A 24,178-nucleotide genomic window follows, 5' to 3' on the forward strand; every position below is an offset into this window, starting at 1 on the left:
CCCATTTTCAGTCTGAAATCTTTTCATGAAATAAGCCACTGGGTTGATATTACATCAAGGGTTTTCCCAGCAAACCATCCAGCCGTCATTTGGATGGCCCCAGCATCGCTGGATCGCCTATATTTCAAAGATGGCTGGATGGCTTATGGATTTTTTTTTGGAAATATTATGCCTTCAGGCATACTTGGATTCCCTGAAATTTTGTAAGAAATTACAGTTGGTAATTTTGGACAGCCTGTGTACCCTCCCAGGAAAAGCACTGTATAATTTCTAAGACCCCATTCCCACAGATTTTAGATCGATCGATCACTAGATTACTGTCAGCTTAGCTGGCTTAAGCGTCTGTCACGCATACTAAAAGCTGTAAGGGGTAATTAACTACCGTGCATGCTCGTCTGACATCAATTTAGCCTGAACCCCCAGGGAGTTAAGTCGATCTAGGTAGATCGATCTAAATCTATGGTAATGCACTCTAATATTACATTATGTGCTTGAAATGATTATTTTAAATTATCAGATCTTTCCTATTTCAGAGTATACCTGGCAGGCGCCTACACAGAGCCCCCGGCAGAAGTTCTTCCCCCAGTGCCAGTGGTAGACGAGAGCTGTACAATATTATAACAATTTTCTTATAAAGCCCCCCTCTCCCATTTACCTCCAGAGCTCACATCAGGGCTCGGTAATTCGAAAGCATCACAGAATTGCGATAGTGATATCACCTTTCATTTCGAGGCCGTTATTTGGGGCCAGTAAATCCCAAGTTATGTAATATAGGCGAATCTCCATGCTTGCGCTCGGTTGCAATTCACGCTGCTTTCGAGTTACGGAGCTCACATCAGACATGACAGTCATGTGATCAAAGCCCTGTGATGTCTTTATGTCATGCCTCATGGAATTTGCTAAAAATGTGTAAAGTCTCTATAGTAATGTTGAACTTTTTTACCAATTTTCTTATTGGTATAATATTCTCCGTTGATGAAGCCCTGGAAGTTAAAACTCCTCTAAGGATTAAACATGGTGGGTTTACAGGTGCTAATTATAGAGCTTTTCTGTACCAGTTAAAATGTAATATTTTTTGCTATTTGGTGATATTGATCAAATGTGACACAAAAGAGCATTTTGGGTGCTCGTGTTTTATGTATCAGTAGTATATATTTGTGTACTTTATGGGTCCTTTTCTGAGAGATGCAGGACTTATAGTTATATTCATTATGATCTGAAAAATAAACTTTTCAAATATATTTTGAGAATTTTTTTGACAAGAAATTTGCCAGTAAATATTTTGTTTTACAGTCTACCATAATATGAATAGCAGTTGATGTGATTTTCATAGTTCATAATTATCAAGCATGGAATCACAACTTGCCATATAACATATCATATGAATGACTACTGTATCACTTAATTCAGTTACTCAGTCTCAGTCAAAACATTTGTTCTTGTTGGTCCTTCGTGGCACTGGGACCTAAGAATTTGATGGTTCAAAGCAGAATGCAAGACCAGCAATGTACAAAACTTGCTGAACTGGCTGGAAATTGTGCTGGAGTTTGGTTGGCATATGGCTACTTCTTAGTTCTGACATTGATTGCGCCATATCATTTATTATCATTTATACAGTATACATACACAGAAATGCCATGGAAATACTTTCTCAATTTGTACTGATATTATTTTTGAAAACTCTGCTGTTGTGTACTGAATGAAAATCATACTGACTATAAATTTACCATACATTGTCATAAGATGTTTGCCTTGAAATGGTTTTGTAAGATGTATGGTATGACATAATTTCATAGGATATATATGCCATGGTATGGTTTAATTGGTAGGATATGTGTCATGGCATGTTTTCGTAGGATTCATGGTTTGGTAGGATATGCAGTGTATGACAGGGTGGTAGGGTATATGGTAGGATATTTGAGAGGGTGAATCTCCAAGATTTCTGTTGTGTTAACTGTTGTATTACAAGGGACGTCCATGTCTAGGTGATCAGATGTTTAAAAAGGGACACAGAACTTCTACAGATGTTCTGGCAATTTTATTATTTTACAATTGTCAGTCACTGCATATGGTCTTTAAAAGTTTGTTAATGCAGTGAATGTTAGTACAATATCTACAAATAGTATATTATTTTTAATCAGTTATTGTGAAAGATAAAATGGCTCTCTTACAGTAACTGTCAAGTCTTGAATTTGAAATATGTTTTATTTTTCTGTATGTTTTAAAAGACTGAAACTATTACTTGTTGTACAGTTTCAACTTTTTAAAAAAGCTACATGTTTGCCAATTTATATCGCATGTGACATGCATTTATGGTTGTTTTGTATTATTTTTTCTTTGCTAATGAGAAACACTAAACAAAATATCACTTAAATTTAAAAAGGCCAAGGTGACAGAGCATATTTTCTGCAATGGAGTATTTTTTGTGACAATATGCGTTCTCCTTTCTACATAGAATTCTGAATGTTTAACACATAAGCATAAGAATTGTGTACCACACAATATACTGAAGATATTCAACATCAGTGGACAAGTATATCTGTGCATCGATACAAATGTGTTGTTTTATATACAAAGACAAATGCATTCCCTATTGTTTATTTTTCTCTTTTTTCATCAATTGTGAGGTTCTTGTTTAGATTTTGACACATATTCCTTATCTTGCCTTATAAACCGTGTATATTTTTTAACGATGTACGGTAGAACAGCTATGATACATGTAGCACTGTTAGATTCGCAAATCGATAATATTTTGATCTACGTAGTACTAACCAATGTTTTCCTCTCTGGATTAAGTGAAATAAAAACAAAGAAATCGAAACAGTCTCGAGTCTGATATCTTCTATCATACAAGTATTTTAAAATCGCCCTCCACTCCAAAATGGAAGTAAACAATAAAAAAATGATGAGTAATCATAATTGATAAATGTGTCACAGGGATTCGCCCCCCCCCCCCCCCCCCCCCCCCCCCCCCCCCCCCCCCCCCCCCCCCCCCCCCCGTTTCCCATTCATCGGTTATAAAGAATTTTGAAAGGTGAGAACTATTAGTAAAGCTTTAATCAAATCTTGTAATACTTGGAGCGTCTCATCGAATGTTTGACCCCCGTAAATAACCCTGGGGACTTGATATATATCAAGTAGTCGCCTGGTCACACCTGTCCGCCTTTGATACAAGGCTCGGGATCTTGAAATAGCCTCTGAAGTGTGAGTAGAGTACATCGGTAAATATTTACCATTCATAATGGGTAGGGAAGCTCTGTGGTCTCCGTTCTCTTTCAAAAGAGGGTCTTTCAGATGATGATCTGAGGATCGAATGGCGTAGCGATGGCAGGGTCGGCCTTTGTCATTCAGACGCCGAAAATATGAGCGGAAATCTCGCTTTTGTAGAAAAACGTATTAAGCCGTGTTTTATTGTGGCACGCTGTATTAATAAATAACGTCGTTTCATCGCTAAGCAGCCGCGGGTTGCAGTCATCCTGATGAAAATTTAACTACTTTGAAAGGATTTCTTCAAAATAAAACCTACTTAAGGCGTCTTTGTAAGAGCTTTAATCAATTTGCACTTAATACCACTGCAAATAAAAATCAAGCTTGGCCGTGAAATTTTATTAGCTGGTCCATCTGATTTAAAACTTTTAGGCAGGAACTCTGGTTGTTTTCAAATAACTTGCGCAACATCGCAGTCGTTGTTACGTCTAAATCAAGACGATACAGTAAATCGCTAGAAAAAGAAAACGAGCCACCGAATGTTAAAAAGCTCAGGAAAGCGGATCCAGACGCGCTTTGTAACCCGGGGTCGTGTTACCAAACTTGTCGCCATGGCAACAAGAATATTGAAAAACACTCTTGTATCGTTGTTGTAACAGCTTTAGCCCTGATCAGTGTCATGGCATCATCAAGAATAGCGACGGGGAGTTGAACGATGTTTCAGAACAAGGATGACTGCACGTACGTTTATACTCAGTTTTAAAACGGCATACGACATAGGGCTAAGTTGAGACATAGATGAAGATTACAAAAGAGATCGTCAAAACTATCTACACAAGATTATGTAAAGGGTTACAGAGGAACAGAAGGAGAACTTATCGATTAATTTTTTTGTCCTGGACAGGTGCGTCAGGAAAATGGCAAGTTTGAGCGTGTTATATAATTAAGCACTGAAATTGCACTGCCCTGTTGAAGAAGAGCTGGATGCTAATTATGAAGACGTGTATAAAACATGACTGCTGCAGTGAAATAGACTGTGACAGTATTAATTTCTTCGTCGAAAAATCAAGGAGGACTTTCTTTTATTATGCTGCTATGACAACCCTTTGACAATTTGCTGTGAATATTGAATTTGGGATGAGTATCTCTCATGTGGACAAAAAATAAAGCCTCAAGAATACAGGAATGTTTTCAATCAAAGTCGGTCAAGATTCTCGAACCTCATAAACATCGCCTCAACGACGGGTTTTGGTGATTAATCATTTGATACTTGTGAATCAGTACATTTTGGCAGACGATAATCGCATATACCAATTTGGCTCCTTTTGTAGCTGATTCAATATCAGACCGCGGTGCTCTGTACATAGGATACGCGACAAAACTATAGATCGTGTTTGCTTGAGCGCACATCATTCATGCACCAAGACGACTCAGGAGACTTCGTCATTTGTAGATACCTCAAAACTACAGTTCAAAACGTCTTTCCTTTTATCACAAATGTCAATGTAGATCCAATAGAATATTATCTATTCAATGTGGAAACATATCGTGTAACAATGTCTTTTGAGTCTAAATGAACCAGGGCGGCCCGCACGTGCAGTATTGTTACGTTTTAAAGATTCCTTGACAACGGAGTGACACACTTCTTTGAGATGTAATATTTACGATGGAAACACGAAGTTAACATTTCATTAGTCTTTACTCAGTGGTATAAATTATAAACGCTATTTGTGTAATAACTGAAAATCAACCCGTTGGGATTTGACATTAACAATGGAAACACATAGATCAATGGATCGGACGCTTTAGAAACATTAATTGTATTCCTGTTGGGTGTTGGGACGCTGCAGTGTCACCCCCTTGGGAGCTGAAATTTACAATGGATACACAATCGTCAGTAAATAGACAGGGATCCGTAGTAACGTTAATTGTATTCCTTGTATTCCATTCCAAATAGGTTATATCGCAGTTTCTCAGGGATCACTGAACACGACGTAATCATGAGCGGCTTCAGTTTTGAGGAACAGTTAAAGAAGCACGAAAGAGACAAACTTGCCAAGGGGAAACTCGACGACCTAGACGGGGTACCCCTGGGGACGAAGCTGGAGTACTACGCCCATCCCGATCATTACCAGGGTTGTAATTTTAACACTATAAGTCGCATGGTGTATATTAAGCAAAATGTGGAAGTGGGGGACGAGGACAAAAAGTTAACATCAAGCCATGAAAACCTCCGTGAAAACCGTGAGAACGCTGCTGCAAGACGCGGTGGGATAAAGAATAAGGTTAGCGTCCCAGAGCTAATTCCAACACGGAGAAGAAACGCACAACAGCGACCCAAAGAAATGTCGAGTACAAATAGGCGGAACGAAAATGGCTTAGTTCTGCACAGATCGAAGTCCAAATCACGAGAATTTGAAGAGGAGAAGCAGACACATGGCTCAACTTTCTCAGGAGAAAAATCTATCGGGGTGGCGTTGAATTCAGAGGGGTCACTTGGCCTCGGGGAGATAAAATCGACCACTTTTGGACCCGGGGACAACTTCGGTAAAAATGACAGGATACGTACTTTAAACAATTATAGATCAAAGTCTTTTGGAAATAAAAGAGAACTTTTGAGAAATAAATACAATTTCTCTCAACCGGAACGCTTCCCCAAAGCTAAAGACACTAAGGTTAGTAAAGAAAATGTAGACATAAAACATCCGAGTTCTTCAGTTTTTCCTCTCGTCACACCAGAAGATGGAAAAGCACGGGCTGCTCCTGAAAACTTCAGATATGCCCCTGGGTTCGAGTCCGATTCTTCACTCCCTCGCTCCCCCTCGCGTCGAATATCACGCCGGAATCGGAAGAGAAAAACGCAGACGAACTCCCCCTCACTTGAACTCCCATCTGACGTAAATCTCGAGGAAAATCCCGCACAGCCTGATAAAGAAAACAACGGAGGTGGTCGACTATCGAAGGTAATGTATACTAAAATTCATAAGCAGAATCTTTTAATTTAGAGGAAAATGGATTATCAAAATATTTATCGAAACTGGGCAAGGCTTGCTATGTAAAGTGGGTTCATACATTCATGTATAAGTTTTTATCCTGTTGAGGAATATTTCTAAGTAAAAATGTGAGTTACTAGAACTCAAAATTACATGTACGACCACGCAGCCGTTTGATCTTCATTTACTTGCTCACTTACTTACTTATTGACCTGTTTATTTATCAAATTATTTAGTTATTGATTCGTTCCTTTATTCGGTTATATAATCAAGCCATTTCTGTATTGATATTGAAAGCATTTCATTATGAAACGGGAATACAATCAAAGGCGAATCATTGGCGCGAAATATGCCATGATAAACATTTTCATCACACTTCGTCACTTTCTCCTTTATTTTCATTAATTTCTAATTTCAACTTCTTCTTCATTCATTCGAAACAATGTCTTCCCGATCATAATTTTTACTTTGATCGCCACTAAAATTCATTTCCATCTCTCACTTTATACGTCTTCCTGAGTGAACTCGAATTTACCACCCCTCCTCCTCTAATATTAAAGGAGGTTAAGATTTTAGTATGTCAAGGTCGAGTCATAGAATGATTATCAAATAAAAAAGGAACTGAAAAATTCCATTCCTCTTATGCTTTCAAACAATTCATTTTTGATAAAAAAAAATCAATCTGTCTTATATTCACTAGCAAGTTTGTTTAGCAGTTTATTTTTCATGGTGCTTACACGGGGTCTTTTCTAAAACATAATGAAAACGACCAGGCGCAAAAAGACGTCCACAAATCGCACTGTTTCAAGCAAAACTTCCAGGCGACAGTGCCACATACACATAAACCGCGGATATATAATACATTATAACTCAATATTGTCGTAATTGTAACAATACAATTGCAGGGTTCTTGAATGTTATGTTTAAACTTGAGTATATGTGTGAAGAGTGTGCTATCCGATACGCTCCATTCAATACGATACCCAATTGGCAAATATTGATAGTTTATGGGTGATGGATTGAGATAATCGCGTCTTCAAGATATGCCTTGGGGTTACGTTTACTACGACATACAGTGTAAATATAATGTGTGTTTTGCTGAAACTGATACCTGAGTCAATAATATAATTAAAAAACCTGACAGGAATTTTTATCACGCTGAATTAATTTTCCCTGCTAGGAAAAATACGCCTTTCTAAAACCCAGAGGTAAAGTTATGACACACGCGCGTTAGAGTTTACATAAAAGCGATTTAAATCACATTGTGCTTATTATTGCTTTTCTTTGTTATCTGTGTGAAATTATTTAACGCTCAATTCAACTCACAGAATAAAACAATTAATGTCGAGTAAAAAGAAACAAAATATGCAGATCACAGTTCAGCTATAGAGGGTTGAAGCAGAGTTCCTGACATTACAGGCCGTTGGCTGCTGACCCTTTCATTTAGAGAGAAAGTTACAAAGAGAAACGTTACGCGTCCAGTGAAGCGATACATTGATGTGAGAGGCAAAATCGATCGGCAAATGAACGCTAGGGAAACAAGATGACACTTTGAAAAAGATTTCCTGCAAATTGGCGATCTTAAGAGGAACAACGTCTTAATTATTGCTGCTGTCTTCTATGAGGGATCATTACATATAGCCTTTGTTTTGTTTTAGTTTGGAATTTAGTTAATACGATGTATTGTTGGTGGACACTTGCTGAGGTGGACAACTAGAGAACGAACAACCTGACAAAGTCACAGGGAAATTTAGAATTTAACTGGTGGGAGTTTGTAGCCGTCATGTTGGTGATCAGGATACGACGGACATAAGCGAATCGGGCATCATCCAAGCAAAGCTTGTCGACCATGTTTTCCAGACACACGGACACACGGCTAGATCCCTGCTACATGTATAACGATCTTGTTGTTTATTTTTACCTTTTTTATGTACCGGACTTCATGCTAGGATCACAAAATTGAAGTGTATCTGCAAGAAAGAAACATGCGAAGTTGTTTTATCAAGAGAGTGGGTATCTAGACACTTCCAAGTTTAAAGTCAAGGGCCCAGATATCTGTTATCTTGTACCACACAACTCTTGAAATTTCTTGATATATTTGTTGATTACAGAAAATGGATGGTTTACAACGAGAAGGTAAGAACCCTCATATAATAATAATAATAATGAGAATTAGGATAGTTAAACTGTACCAATATTTTAAATAAGAAAATGGCCCAAAAAGAGACAAACCTGTACTAAAACGTAATATTTTGGTTCGACAAATGATTTCACAAAAATTGAACTTCATTTTTTGATCGGTAAATATTTTTGCAAATCAAACAATATTTTTGTTACAATGTTGATCTCCAAATAGCTCTTTTACACAGAAAATAATTTTTAAAGGATAAATAACTTTAGCACTCTACAGAATTTCTCACGCTGTGTCTGACTCGTAGTGCCACGTAGTGCGTTAAATATAAAACTTGTTTTTACTGGCAAATTTTCAGAAAAAAAGATGACATCAGACTTTTGCAAGTATGTTTTTTTGGCTATGTTACACTAAAATAATAAAAATGTGATTTTTTCTTGAACCATTGATCCGTCATTTTAATTTTAGACAGAATGCCTGAAGGAATTATTGTCACAAAAAATATTTGAACGTAAGCTGACTACTCACCTCGGGCAGAGGCTGCATCAATAACCGATTCTCCGAAGAAATTAAATTGACAGACATAGAAATATTGGAATGCAATTTCTCTGATTTTGATGTAATTATTGTATCTATTAGGTGCTGATTTCTTTCTGCAGTTAACAAAACAGTTTGACCTAAAATTTCATTGATGTATTTTGTCCATACCAGTAAAAACAAGTTGTCTGTGCACCTGTCCTAACTTATTTTAAACCAATCGACATATTTTCTTAATAAAGAACCGTGAAAAGTAACTAGGATTTTTTCACCAACGATTTCCTTTGAAAGGAATGTAATCTTCGACAAATAAAACGAGAAAGGCTATCACAATGTAATGTTAGTGTAACTTAACCGAAGGCGAATGCTACACGTAACTTTCACAAAGAAACCCGTTTAAATTTGTCAACAATAACTATATGTACCTGTGTTGATCTTTGCATTCTAGGTCTGTAACTTTCAATGAGAGCGTCTATATCATAAACATTCAAGCGAGAAAACAGTACTATTCTCGAAAACTCATATTGCATTAGTTGAATAAAAGCGTTGTTTACGTACGAAAGAACAATGTCCGCTTCATCAGGTGTTCTGAAAGGGGACAATAGCAGCACCTCAGCAACGCGCAGACCCCACTTGCATTTGTCCGCTGACCAAACTGCTAAACAGCAAGATGGAGGCAACTGTTCTGGAAGGACAAGGAGAGCCGAAGATTGTTCTTCCTCTTCATCTCTTCGTGTCGCGGAACCTGTCACAGTAACAGAGAATGGAGACGTTTTAACCCGAACGCCATCTTCCAGCTCTGCGAGACTTAGCCGCGCGCGATTTCCTATAGTTTCGGGAAGACATCAGAAATACTCTCAACAAACGCCAGAAGTAAACAACGAAGACAACGACTTAAGTGAATCTCTACGAAACTCTTTCAGAGAAAACGAATTGCGACCTAGGACTTCCAGTTTCTCCAGTAATTCAACTTTTATAAGCAATTACGCAGAAGACGCCAACGACAAAATGCCCGTCTTACTAGATACCCCAAAGATGGGGAGTCGCCAAAACAGTCGTGTGAGTCAACTGAGTCGACAAGGGACTCAAACTTCCACGCGCTCTTCGAAAAAATCTTTTCGATCGGAAAAATCTGGACCGGTGAGACGACAGGAAACGTTTGTTCTTCCCAAAATTGTGACTGCAGAAGTGCCAAAGACACTGTCCTTAGAGGAACAGAAAATGTTACAAAAGGAAGTGAAGGCATTCCGAGACAAGAGTAATATACGACCAGGGTTTGATGTACGTCTTTCTTATGGACGGAGAGTTATATCAAAGATACTCAATGTGTGTGTGTGTGTGTGTGTGTGCGTGGCGTTATATTATGAGAACAGAAATTCCGAGAGAACAGAAATTTATCACGAAGAGTAATAATATGGCCTAACTAGAGGTCATACGTAAAATAACGGGTTTGCCAATACAACGACCAATAAGATCATTTATAAAAAAAAGTCAAAAGGCATCCAAACTATGGCATTCTACATTTGTTTTTTTTTTCATTACTAAGTGAAAGACAACATTTGTTTTGCTTTTTGGTTTAGAAACTATTAATTAATCAAATGCGCTCATTTAATCTCATTTTTGTCTCTCATAGGGTCGGTCACTGTTCCGCAGGACTATCCGGATTATTCTGCATCTACAGCAATGGATCTCAGCGATCATGGAAAAGTAAGTGTGCTCCCTTCTGTAACAGCGTTGTACTTGCGACCTAGACCCCTGCTTAGGTATATGTGACGTCATATATGATATATGTGGCGTCACATAACATATATGTGACGTCATTAACTAGTGACCATACGTAGTGTTCTCACTGCAGTCAAATATTTCTGCATGCTTAAGAATGGACTGAAAGCTTCCACATTTTCACAATAAGTTCTTACATGTATAAGGCTTCAAATGAAAATCTCCGTTCTGAGTTGAAAAATATCACAAATGATTTCACATCTGTTACAACAGATGCTTGGGGCTTACCAGTGAAAGTGTCGTGTTGAGATATTCTATGAATACCTACATGTGCAATTTCGTGACTACAATAAGGATCTGCACATTTTGCAGTGCAAGCTATTTATACTTACAATATAATCCATTACTTTTTAATAGATCACTGACGTACTGAAAACTGGTCATTTACCTGATACTGAATGCAAATGTTAGTTATTTTTAGTTATTTTAATATTTTGCTAATTTTCCGTTCTTCAGAGGCGAGGAGGAATCCCAAGGCGCCGAGAAAACCTCCAGTTTCAGCGATTTTGCCCAGGCGCTGAGCAGCCAGCGGATGGCGAACTCGGACGTTCATTTTGATCCAGCAGATTTCAAAGCCAAAAAAGACGTGAGAATTTTTTTATCCTTTGCATTTCCAACGAATCGACCTTGTTGATACTTATTTCTCTAAGCTCTTGACATTGTGTGAAAATGACGTCATCTCTTTATATGTATATTTACTTTGCCATTGCGTTTTTTTCAAAGATTATAATATCACTAAATAATAAAGTGAACTGTATAACTTACTTATTCTCACAGTCTAATTCTTACCAGTGACAGTTCGAAAGGAACAGTACGTTGTTTTACTTGGTTAATTATCTCTACATACCTCTCCGTATACCAGTGATCCAATATAACTACTGTAAGTTTTAAGCTGTGTCGCAAAATATGACCAATTTTGTTTTGATGAAATGTTTGCTATTATGGCATACATATACGCTTATTTCCATACCCGTGTCTGGATGCTGAAAACTTAATTTAAATCAAATTTCATCCTTTTCCAGATCAATATAAGCAAGGACGTGCAATATATTTTAAACCTTCCAAAAGCCATGAGGACCCCCGACCAAGTCCAGTCGGTATGATACTTCTACTTAGTTATCTTGATAGTATTAAACTGTTCTAGAAGCAACAAACAATTCCCTGTTGCTCATAATACATGTAGATAATTAGATGAAAAAATCAGAAAGATAAATAGAAAAAAGGATGAATAAAGAAATGAATGAATGGATGGATTAGTGAAATTGAAAAAAAAACATTTAAAGAGAGACAAATATTGAAAATGATGTATTTATTTTGATTTGTTTGACCAAAAAGAGAAATACAGCAGCAGCATTCATTACAAACAACGAGAACTCAAGAAGTTCTATAGTGTACAACTTCTTGGAGAACCTTACTTCGTTTGATAAACCATTTGTTACAAAAACTTTAAAGTCTTTAAAAGATGAAGGCAATTTCAAAAACTAGCAAGCAGAGGAAGAGAAGAAATCCAGTAGATTGGACTGTTTTATTCATGCTTTAATATATATATATATATATATATATATATATATATATATATATATATATATATATATATATATATATTTTGCTCTTCAGGTTTTATATGGACTTCAACATCTGCGATCATTTGCCGAATATCCACTTCATATGCAAGAAAAACTGTGCAAAGTAGCTTTTTTCCAAACGTAAGTTCTTCGTGATTTTAAAACAAGACAAATAAATGATACGCTGTTTAATGGCTCTGTAGCCTATGACCTAGTTATAGATGTTCTGTATGTAGAGTCTAGTTATGGATCTGGATAACAGAATTCCTTTTGTTATGCGATGTCTGATTGTGCTGTTACTATTATCCCAATCTCAACTATCGCATTTTGCTAACTCCACCATCACAAGTTATTGCTCTCGTGAAGAAAATATCGTTTCAATACCCGTGTGATCTGTTAGTTGTGAATATACTTGAATGTCGAGACCATCTTTTGTGGTCAAAATTTTAAATCTCCAGATTAAAAATCTTATATATACAGTATATAGTGGTCAAAATCTTGGATCAAATTTATTTGTATATTTCAGAGTGACTCCCAAGCGTGTCATCATACGACAAGGACATTATGCCGAGAATTTTTATTTCATACTCTCTGGTCACGGTAAATATTATGTTTCTCTTATTATTATTTGATAAATATTAATTTTCCAACATAATACATACTGTAAGCAGTACAAACTTCAATGTCTTACTAAACCGTTCATATAGTTAATTAAATAGGCCCATTGTATCAGTTGTAGTTCTGTACATCTGCAGAAATTGAGATATTTCAAAGTGCATGAAGACACGCATGTGAAGAGAGGTAAACATTATGCCATACACACATTCACTTAATGAATTTATTTTTGTAATTCTTGTTCTACATGTATCACTACTTTTCACTTTTTCAGCCATGGTGACGCTCCTTGAGCGCGACGCAATAACTGGGGAGACGCAGCTCCGAGCCGTTAAAACGCTAAAGAAAGGACAAAGTTTTGGGGTGAGTACAATGAAATATTGATAAAAATGATAAAAAAAAATCGAGTTTGACCTTAGATTTTATGAATTCTGACAAAAGATGTTAAGAGGGGGCAGGACTGTAAACAAGTAAAACCCAAATTCTTTGGGCGACCCAAAACATAATTATTTAATATATGTTGAGTGTGTGGGTCTCTTTTTTAAGTCTTTGTTTTTTTTTTCTTTTTAATTTTTGCTGTCAACCAAACTGTCAACAATTTGAATTGTTGTCTCTTGATGCAATGGTTTACTGCAACTTTCATCCTTCTCGATGAATTACATGCACCTTAAATCATTGACAACATTAGTTAAAAAAGGCATTAAATATCTCAAACGGCCGGAGCTCCAATATCACAGTTAACAGCATTAAAACACCATTAAGCAGTTTCGCAATCTTAGACTATTAAATCATGTTCCATTCACGTGTACTGTGGTTATCCTAAGACTGGGTTCCCATACCTAGATCGATGTAACAGGATCGATCCATCTCCGAGAGGTTTCTCGCTAAATTGCTTTCAGATAAAGCGGCTTAGATGTCTGGCACGCCTACTGAAGCTGTCAAACGATAATTAATTGCCCCTAGCAGCTTCAACAGGCGTGACAGACATCTAAGTCTTTTAAGTTGAATGCCATTTAGCCAGAATCCCCTTGGAGATAGATAGCAGTTAGTGCGATAGAGTCTGGAAATGGTCCCTTAGACCCCATTCCCACAGATTTTAGATCGATCTTTCCCCGTGGGTAGTCTCACTAGATTACTGTCGGCTTAGCCGGCTTGAATGTCTGTCCCGCCTATTAAAAGCTGTAAGGGGGTAATTAACTGTCGTGCGCGCTTGGCTGAGTGCAATTTAGCGTGAACCCGCAGGGAGTTAGGTCGATCCGGATGGATAGATCTAAAGGGGCTTTCCCAGAGACTTAGATTGATCTAAAGATTAAGTTTTAGATCGACCTAACTCCCTGGGGGTTCAGGCTAAATTGCAGTCAGCCGATCGGACACCATAGTTAATTACCCCCTTACAGCTTTTAGTAGGCGGGACAGACGCTTAACCCGGCCAAGCTGACAGTAATCTAGTGAGATTCCCCACAGGGATAGATCGATCTAAAAATCTATGGAAATGGGGTGTAAATCTCTGGGAATGCACTCTTAGAAGGTGGCACTCCTAGTGGCCACTTCTAGTGGGCATGATGCACGAGGAACTGTGCCCTTTGATCAGGGGCCTCTAAAATAGTATACAAAGTCAAAGTATAGGGTAATGTTGTAACAGACTACTAGCGGACCCTAGAGTGAAGGAGCTGTATTAGGCCAAAGTACAATAATGCTGTTGAAAGATATTATGCTTGTTGTAAATAAATCTGGTGAATAAAAAATCTAAGGGACGTTGCTTTTGTCAACGCATGCGATTCGACCCGAGTTTATAGGGGAAAAATTTCAGCGTTAGATTTGCATCTCGTGCCTTTGTCTTCGAAATATCAAATCGACATGTACAGTATGCGCCAAACCAGGCTTGCGCCAGGTCTACACTAATCAACTACGTTTAAACCTTCCGCTTAGAAAAACCCAGGTTCGGGTTGTACGGTTCAGAGCGTGACCGCCATAAATCTTACAAGAAATTTTTCATTTATTTATTTATTTTTTTGTAGCTAAACATCATGAAAAATTACTTAAGCATGTGCACACTTAAGCCTATACGCCTCTTTTCTTTTCTGGCAATTATTCACCTAATTTTTTAATGTTCGTTGCCGTCTGTCCTCGGTGGTCCAATGCATTAATCTCACTCCACCACGTTTTCAGTTAGACGTTTACAAAAACTCATTTATTGCCTTCCAGCTTGAAAAATGGTTTATGTGAACTGCCACACCACGTTTTCCTTCCGTCCATTTTTCATAATTAGATTTCATAATGTTCGCAGTCATCTGCCATACGATGACAGGTAGCGAATTTCCAGCCCATATGTAAATATTTACTTGTGACTCAATTAAGGGCTGCATCCAGTGGCTTGGAAAGAGATGCCATTCTCCTGCCGGTCAAATACAGACGCTTAAGTTAGGTTGATTAATGCATTAAAAAATCGTGACGGAAGGGGGGTGGGGGGCACGTTAGGACGGGGGTTGGGGTTTACGTTAGGAAAGTGGCAGAACCTGTGGCAGGAAGTTGTAAATTATTCCCTTTTATAGAATATACTTCCTTAAGATATAAGTGAGACTAAATGAAATTTATTCATTAACCGCATTAGATGTATGTTTAAATCGAGTTTTACATCCCAAGCCTTTAGACCCTTCCGACTCCTTGTTACAGTGGTATATTCAGGAATGTATAAAAAAATCTAGATTCTTTTTTTTTTTTTAACGATTCATCTAACACACATTTTTGGCTGGTCAAATTATTTTGCCCTGAAATGTATGCCACTTTTAATGCAGCTGATTTAATTGACTTTGAAGTACTAGACACACATTACACTCAAATAACGTGTTTATTTGTAACCCCCCGTAAATTCTGTTTGAAAACTTCTGTGGCTGCAGTATTCGAGCGATTAGATTCAATACTAACCCAAATGGGAAATAACATGCAGACGGCGCAAGGTTTTTTCTCACTGACTTCAGAGGGAGAGGGGCAAATGCTATATTAATTGGTCTCATAACCAATCCTCTTTTCAAAGCGGAAATATTGAATTATCTTGCGGAAAAAAAATGACAGACAATATGGACCAGTCTCTTTTACATGCCTTAGTACAGTATAAGGCTATCATAAATTATTACATATGCATTATGGTATCCGTAGTGATTAAGCCATAGGGCCCACTGTCAGTCCATCGTTTTATTTTTTCATGCCAAAACTGAAGTTTTATAATTCTTAAGGTTATAACCCATCGTTCTTAGATTTCTACATGTAGTATCGACCGTATTCTTCTGAAATACTTTTAAGTCCAGCAAAAACCCCATCAGTTTCAAAAAAGCTTTATTCTCATTTTGCGAACTCTTAGCAGATATATTTGTCAAGCAGCGTTTAAGCCACGAATTAATGGTGAACGTAAAATAATAAATAAACTGGAAAATTAGTAAACAAATTTACTCTGCATAGACAAGGAATTATATTTGATATAATTCCTTGGTAGAGGAGAGTACGAGTTTCACGCCGTGACCGACAACTTTTACAACTATTTTCTTGGACTTGGATACGAACGGGACCAAGGGATGAAAAATAACGATTGTGCAAAGAAGAACAAAGACTATTCAACCACAGAAATAAACAGTGGAAATAAAATTGATGTGTGGTTTGTAAAAAGTGTGGTCTAGAAAAGAGGTGGTTTTCAACACCACCCGTCCCTCCAGGTGTCACGTAGGGCATTTACGGTTAAGTTTAGCAGAAAATCACCTTGGTGACGGGATTGTTGTTTATGTTGGATATAATTAGAGCTCCAGCATAAAAAACACTGCAGCAGGATCTCAAATTTGGCTTCTCGGCAAGTAGGAGTGATTTTTTTTGCTGTTGTGTAGAAGGAAAAAAATCGGTCCACGTCTTTACATTGAAGAGGCACGTTTCGTTTAGTTCACGTAACAACAGAGCTCTACATCTGTTGTCGTAATTACTATATATTATTGTGGTGGCAGAAGACCATATATAAGTTTAATTTATTTTTGACATCCTATTACCAAAGACTACTATATTTGAGAGATCTGACCAGGAATTATGAGACTCCGGTGTGAGGGAGGGCGCGAGCATGTGCTGTAGTTAGCTACAAGGATCTTCACAAATATTAAAACAAAAACACCGTCGTAAGGAGCTCGAGTATTATCACTATAGACGAGATGTCAGGCATAGACTTGGCAGCACTGCGTAAGTTTGTAAAGGTAAGAGATGAATCGTTCGCTATTCACTCATTCGTACAGTCAATTTTTATGTAATTTTAACTCATTTTGGGATATCTACGTCGGGCATGGATAGGTTGTAAAACAATACTGATTTTGGTGAGAGAGAGAGAGAGAGAGAGAGAGAGAGAGAGAGACTAACGGGGTTTCTTGAGGATTACGGCCCATTTCTCAGCTACTATACTCTAATACAACCAATATTAGGTAAGAGTTCATTCCCAGAGGTGTGGGGGGTTAGTACATTATCTAAGGATCTAAATTTTTTTTATGACTTTCACTATTCACATCTGTATGTGCACCTCGTATGGAGCAAGCGAAAAATATAACCCGTTTATTTTTAATAGGGAAACCAAGATCAGGGTAGCAAGTATATTGAGATAGGAGTATACGAAAGGGGTTGTACAGAAATCTTTGTAATACAGCATAGTTGTAGCTACACAAAGTACTCAAATACAAATATAAAAACATTCATATAAAATATAAATGTTTTAAGATCCTGTTCACTATAAACGTTACCCATTTTAACCTTTGTCACTGTCGAATACGCGTCTCCGATCTTTCAAAGAATGCCCTTGTGTTTTTTTTAATTCACAAAAGACTGCAAACATGTTTACTCTTTCACTCGACATTTCAGCGTGGTCTGGTTTTCTTACCCACCCAGCATGTACGATTCGTCTTGACAGCGTGCAAAACGAGGACGTAATAACATTACGTAATCTAGCCTTTATAGCAAAAAAACTAGGACATGTTTTATGTTGCCTACGTGCCAGTCCTCACGGTCAAGATGTCACACGTGGATAAATGATGCGTGTTTTTATGTCACTGAAATCCATAAGAAAAAATCTACACAATGGATTGTTATTTAACTCCTGCGTTGAACACTCGTTACGATAACTCTTCTTTAAAAAACACGACCGCATACGTGCTTCTTCACCCTGTAGGTATAGTTTAAGTGACGGAAAAGGTATTTTGAGGAGTCTAAAGTCGTTAATAAGACTCTGAAACTCAGGTGATTTGTGTGCTATTTCCCGCAGCTAATTTTTTATAGTTAATATTTGTTTTTATTATTTTTTTTGTTTTCGAAAATCTCAAGGCCGATTTTCGGTCCAGCACATTCCACATGCACACACACCTTTGAGAAACTGACTAACTGTAATTTCAATTTACAGGAACTAGCCCTCCTTCATCACCAACTCCGCAATGCCACAGTGGTCAGCCAGGACACTGTCCAGCTACTGACCATTGGACGGGACGACTTCTTCGATATCTTTATGGGCCAAAGTGCCAACCCCGGGGAACTGCCTGAACACCTGAAATTCCTTAGGTACGTCACTTGATTAGTTCCTTCATCCGTTTTCTCTCTTTTATTTTTACATTGCCCTGTTTTTAAGTCTTGTATTCACTTTCAATTATTCCTACCATTGCCGATTTAAATATGTTCTTTTTTTCCTTTTCTGAAATGAATTATTATGCTTTCCAATTCAAATGATGTTCTACAGTAGCTTTTATTTTATCCGTAACTACTTTTCGTTTCAGTCAACTTGAATTCGCAAAAGACTTTCCAATGGAGAAAATACTGGAGAACCCTGAAGTTTGTCTGCTGCATTTCTTCAAGTAGGTTTATTGTATTTGCAGTGGTTAGTCTCACTGGAAAAAAAAATCACCGCAATAGCACCAAGAAACGTAACGCATTCCCTAGAATTGATCTGATTGCATTGGTTTATGTATTGTTTCCTCATTTTTTTACCCTAACCTTAACGGAGAAAAACCGATATATATTGCCCATTTACGACTCATTATGTTTACAGACCTAGGGTCAAAATCTAGAATTAATGAAAACACTAAGAAATGATGAAAATTATGGCATATAAGCCTCATAACAGCCAGTTTGTGAATGTATGTATTTCTTTTTATTCAGACGTGGTGAAGTCATAGTGCAGGACAGTTCCCAGTCCGACTGGATATATATTATAAAATCGGTAGGTACAGTGGCGCGTTTAATAGAAATCCCCACAAGGGCTTATTTTAATTTGTACTTAAAATGTACTTCATTTGCTATGTACTTCAAAAAGTAAAGGTTTTCAGTAGCACATATTGTAACACGCAGAAGATTGAAAATCGTATGCGATGAACTTGGAGAAATTGTGTGTGTGTGCATGTGTGTGTGTGTGTGTGTGTGTGTTCATATACCCTCCAATGTTTCTTTGAATGCTGGTTTCACATGTATACGGCTGGCAGCTAAATATTTTGACATGAAAACAACGACAAACCCCTGTCGTTCCGCGAGCTAGTTTCAAGTCGTTCGTGTCGTTTGCTCTCAGGAATGTGTTATGTGTTTCGGTTGAGATGCCCATTGTGTTCCTCATTTCAGGGCACATGTCAAGTGATGAAAGAACTCAACGGTGCGCAAGGACTCAAACTCCACAAACGCAGTAAAACTATGGACGATCTCACAATGCGGTTACCAAAATTAGGAACCGCCGAGCAAGGTATTCTGAGCTTGTCTGGGGCTATTGCTGGTATGTGCACGCTTTTTTTGCTTTTGCTTTTATTTCATTAACGCATTTTAGTTGCTTCGTGTTAGTTGATGTTCAGTACAGTTGCAATATATTTTAGTTGCTTTAAAATACGTTTTAGTTGATGCTTAGTTCAACTGCTTATATTTTGTTTGCTATATGTTTAACTGCATGAAAATTTATTTGCTTAATTTTTGGATAACTTTGCGCTTAATTTGCATTTCACTTAAGTTGCTTATTTTCAAAACAATGACATTGCTTTTCAACGCCTATTCAAGTGATAACATAGTTTCTTAAGGTTAATGCTTTATTATTGTTACCTGAATTTTTGTTCGCCTTTTCATATAAAAGCTAACTGAAATTACTTTCAGTTTGGTTTTTGCTCAATCATAGCATGTCTGCTAATGCTTTTATTCACAATTTCATCATTTCAAGTATAATGCAGTAGCCACTTTTAAAAACACTCAGTAGAGGCACCTTTGCTATAACGAACTTACGCTATAAACTTATCGCTATCGTAATGCTTTCCCAAGCTGCTTCTCCTAACGCCTGCACTGTAACTTTCGATCAAAGTGATTGCAGAGTCACATCGGGGTTAAATAAGGTGGGAATGCGGGGTGGGTGGGGGTCGGGGCGGAGGGGGATGCAGCTTCCTGGGCCCCTGCCCAAATTAAAAAGGTATTGGTCATCACAGCACTGACCCTCATGATCAGTCCCTATCGTGAAACGGGGTGTTAAACCCACTGGGCAGTCCAAGGTGTTTACTGGGGGCGAGAGGGAGCATTTAGCCAAAAGGTACGAATCTTTGACATAAATTTGACCATTTTAATGTAACATATTATTAACTATTTTCAGCCCCAAAGATTTACACGGGGAAGAAGAGGCACAGGTCGTACACAATGCCGACTGCACTTAGGCGTGCAATGACGGAATACGAGGACTCCTTGAGAGTAAGATTTTCTTTTTTTTTCTTTTATACTCTATGCCTAGTCTCATTTACGCTTCTTAACATAGCCAGATGGTATTAAACGAATCCAATGTTAAACTCAACGATGATATATGTAAGATCCATCACCTAGGCCTATTCCTAATGCATAGCAATACCTAGCTCCAACCCTTCTTGTTTGGAGTAGGAATACGTTTCAGGATTTAAATACATTTGGTTCTCACGGGACTTCTTAAGGGTTTGATACGGAACTTTTGGTTACGTCTCCCCCCTCCCGCCGCAGATAAACAGGCAAAGACAGATTTCTTTAACAAATGATATTGAATTTGTAGTTGACGGGAGGTCGTCTGCCGGTGTTGGAGGAGAAGGCGTTAGTGAGTGTTGACCCCAGCTCGAGGGACGGAGTGGAGCGACCCGTACCCGGAAGGACGCCGGGTTACTCCAGAAGCAAGCTCAGCCGTTTTCCTGAAATGAAAAAGACCGCGCATTTTGTAAGTTGAAGAGGTGTTTTGTAATGTATGCATTTTGTATGGGCTTTGCAGGAATTGCTAGATGCCTCATTTCTGTTACATCATTGTCTCAAAATAAAATTTGTGGACATGAACACTTCATCTTGGCAATAAGTTCCTTTGTGGTCACCACCGCAAATTGTTAAACTTTCTAAAGAAGCTGCATTCATAAAAAATGCGATAAATAATATCAAACTAGAAAAATTACACTTGACTTCATTTTATTATCAGTCTCCGTCCCCCTCCCCGGAGTTGAAAACGCCGAAACGATCGACGCCACAGCCACAGGAACCCCTACAGGTGAACCAGTGGTCGACACTTCTTAACATTCTGAAGGTGGAGACGCCCCGGGAAGACGTCTTTAAACAGAGGAGGAAGTCGGAGCCCCCAAAAGCGCAGCCCGTATATGTCCAGGTGGACCTGTTGAAACCAAGGGATATTTTTGTAAGTGTGTTTAAAATTTATGTTTACTACATGGGTTTATTTTCCTTGACATAATGTCAAATGAAACGATCCACGTTTTCTCTATCAGCGTGCATTTATTTTAAAATTGGCTTAGAAAACTTAAATAATTTATGTCTTGGTATGATAGAGAAGGGAATGGCCCTTGTTTCGTCCTTTTATCAATTTGAAAAAGTACAAAGCACAATTTCCGAGGTCTTCACGCACTCATAACTGTGTCGCTATATGAATGGAGAGATAATTGTTAAAATATTCAAAATCTCAATATTAACTTTTAATCTAGGGTCTCAACACGGTGAAATTCGATTTAGAAATGGAGATTCCGAATACCAAAGTTAGCCTGGTAAGTGAGATATTTCGAAAAAAAAAAAAACGATTGCATACTTTTTTCTGTCTTATCAGAGCCACGTTTTCTACTTTTTTATGTAAATGAGAGCAATGTTGACTGTTTTAGTGAAAAATCCTTTTCAGTTTCATAATGCGCCACTGTAACTTTAATGTTTCAGTATAGCTAGAGTATTTTGCAGAATAATTTTTTTCTGCCCATATTGAACTTGTTTGTCATGCTGTTGAAAAATGCCATAAACGTAGTTTGTGTTACAATGGTCACGTCTTTTTTTCATCAGGTTAGCCGCGGAGCAGAATGCGTGATGCTAGCCAAATCGTTCTTTGCCAGAAACGCCAACGAGAAAGTGAAACACGTGGTCCGGAATCTGGCTCGCCCCTACCCCTCGGAAGACGCACTTCAGAAGAATTTACAAATGAAAGAGGACTGGGCAAATTTCAAAAAAGATCTAATTCAAGACATTGTTAGCCGTCCAACTTTGAAAAAGTTACAGTGACTTTTCTCAATTCATGTACCAACTTCGTATAACATGGGTGTATTTTTTTATTTCAAAGCATTAGATATATTTTGTGTCACCGAGGATGACATTCGTCTTTATCAATATCGTGATTATATTTTTATACCGTTATTAGGGTACTATTCAAACCTATCCAATGCCAAACCGAGTAGAACTGGGCTCCGTATCTCGAAAGGTTCGCTATGTTGCGCACGCGTGTTAGTGTCTCGATTCCATAACCGATTCTATTTCGAGATACGGGGCCATGAAATCGAGACTCACTTGCACGTACGCAAGTGTCTCGATTTCATGGCCCCGTATCTCGAAATAGAATCGGTTATGGAATCGAGACACTAAGACGCGTGCGCAACATAGCGAACCTTTCGAGATACGGAGCCCTGTTCACATTGCTTAGACTCAGAATTTTGAATCTCCGTGTAAAAAGACTGCGTGAGAGTAGCTTGGCTGTCTTGACAAACTTATGAGAGAGAGAGAGAGAGAGAGAGAGAGAGAGAGAGAGAGAGAGAGAGAGAGAGAGGGGGGGGGGGTGATAGAAAGGGAGAGAGAGAGGGAGGGGGGAGATAGAAAGGGAGAGAGAGATGCTCCAAAGTGTAGAGCGGATTAATTCAACTGTGCACCGTATCATTCGTTCTTCCAGGCGTTAAATGAAAATTAAGACTAAGCCACTGTTTAGATTGTGATATCTGACAATCAATTATTTGTTAAAACGCAGAGATATTGGGTAAATCTGCTGTTTGTTGCCTACTCCTGTGATATTTCATATATAGTAAAACCTGTCTCCATTAAAGAAGAAATACAGACTTACTAGTTGTCATTGATCCTCTTTTGCGATTCACTCACCTGTTGACTTTTCAACTCGAAACGAAAATGTCTTTCATGCGTGCTCGCTTCGGAGGAGGGCTAATTTTTTTTCAATTTTTAAACGGTGCAACGTAAAATATAAAAAAAGAATGGCGTTGCAATATTTGTTTAATTGCAGGACGTAGAAGTCAGGCCTGTAGCCGGGGGGGGGGGGGGGGGGGGGGGGGGGGTGAGGGGGTGAGGGGTCGGTGCGTTCGTAAGAACCCCCCTTTTTGCCGGGAAAAGGTCTCCTCTGGGTAAACTTTTGTTTAGGTACACTAATGTTTCATGGTAAAAGGTCCACTTTTCGAGAAAAAGAACCCCGCCTCACTTTGAAATTGCTGGCTACGGGCCTGAGAAGTGTTTCATGACATGAATGGCCAGCACACACTGTCAGTAATCAGCTGAACTACTGACCTTGAGTCGTGAACTGAATAGACGTTTGCTTTTTGAGAATGATGAGCAGTCGCTAAACTAGCGGGACCAGAAACTTACCATGTAACTAAAACTGTGCCTCGGTCTTTAACACCCGGGCCCTGGGAAATCGAAATCATCCAAATCGATTTAATCAATTCAAGGACTATAATTTTAGGGACCATTCCCACAGATATTTGGATCGATCTATCTCCCTGGGGAGTCTCACTAAATTGCTGTCAACTTGACCGGCATCGATCTAAGCATGGGAACCCAGTCTAAGTAAGGATAAATCTTTATGACGGAAAACAAGTGAAAAAGCTTAGCTTGTACTGTGCACACGAAACACGCCTCTCTCAAGCGTGTATTAAAAGAGAATTGCTCAAACTTTTTAAGTGCTTGCAACTTTTATACGTCATTGTTCACTTGAAGCCAAGCTTGAAAGGATTAATTCGTTATAAGTGTGTTTGAATGATTAGCTGCGTCGTATCTTTTAACGCATATTACCAGAATTTTGTATCTCTGAGGTGAATATCGATTTGAATTAAATCTGT

General features: G+C 38.2%; 2 protein-coding genes across 4 annotated transcripts in view; both read left to right on the top strand.

Annotated features, from left to right (window-relative positions):
* Positions 1-2,821, top strand: part of LOC106158515 (uncharacterized) — a 9,140-nt gene extending 6,319 nt beyond the window's left edge. For both annotated transcript variants that reach the window (XM_087010153.1, XM_013534543.3), the window contains exon 10: positions 534-2,821. In XM_087010153.1, the coding sequence (XP_086866279.1) occupies positions 534-621 (88 nt within the window). In that variant the 3' untranslated portion in view covers positions 622-2,821. The remainder of the gene's footprint in view (positions 1-533) is intronic.
* A 1,049-nt stretch (positions 2,822-3,870) lies between these two features.
* On the top strand, positions 3,871-23,170 carry LOC106158488 (cyclic nucleotide-binding domain-containing protein 2). 2 transcript variants are annotated; one of them, XM_087010150.1, is made up of 16 exons: positions 3,871-6,170; positions 10,502-10,575; positions 11,107-11,236; positions 11,673-11,747; positions 12,268-12,356; positions 12,742-12,815; positions 13,105-13,193; positions 18,244-18,398; positions 18,611-18,688; positions 18,993-19,053; positions 19,446-19,563; positions 20,446-20,540; positions 20,869-21,027; positions 21,277-21,489; positions 21,791-21,850; positions 22,134-23,170. In XM_087010150.1, the coding sequence occupies exons 1-16, from the start codon at positions 5,208-5,210 to the stop codon at positions 22,347-22,349; spliced, it is 2,649 nt and encodes an 882-aa protein (XP_086866276.1). In that variant the 5' UTR covers positions 3,871-5,207; the 3' UTR covers positions 22,350-23,170. The 2 variants fall into 2 exon arrangements, with proteins under 2 accessions (XP_086866276.1, XP_086866277.1); XM_087010151.1 differs by lacking the exon at positions 3,871-6,170 and adding an exon at positions 9,330-10,149.
* Positions 23,171-24,178: the final 1,008 nt, after the last annotated feature.

Source organism: Lingula anatina, chromosome 3 (assembly GCF_051362555.1).
Source record: "Lingula anatina isolate TDL-2025a chromosome 3, LinAna3.0, whole genome shotgun sequence".
NCBI classification, from domain to species: Eukaryota; Metazoa; Brachiopoda; class Lingulata; order Lingulida; family Lingulidae; genus Lingula; species Lingula anatina.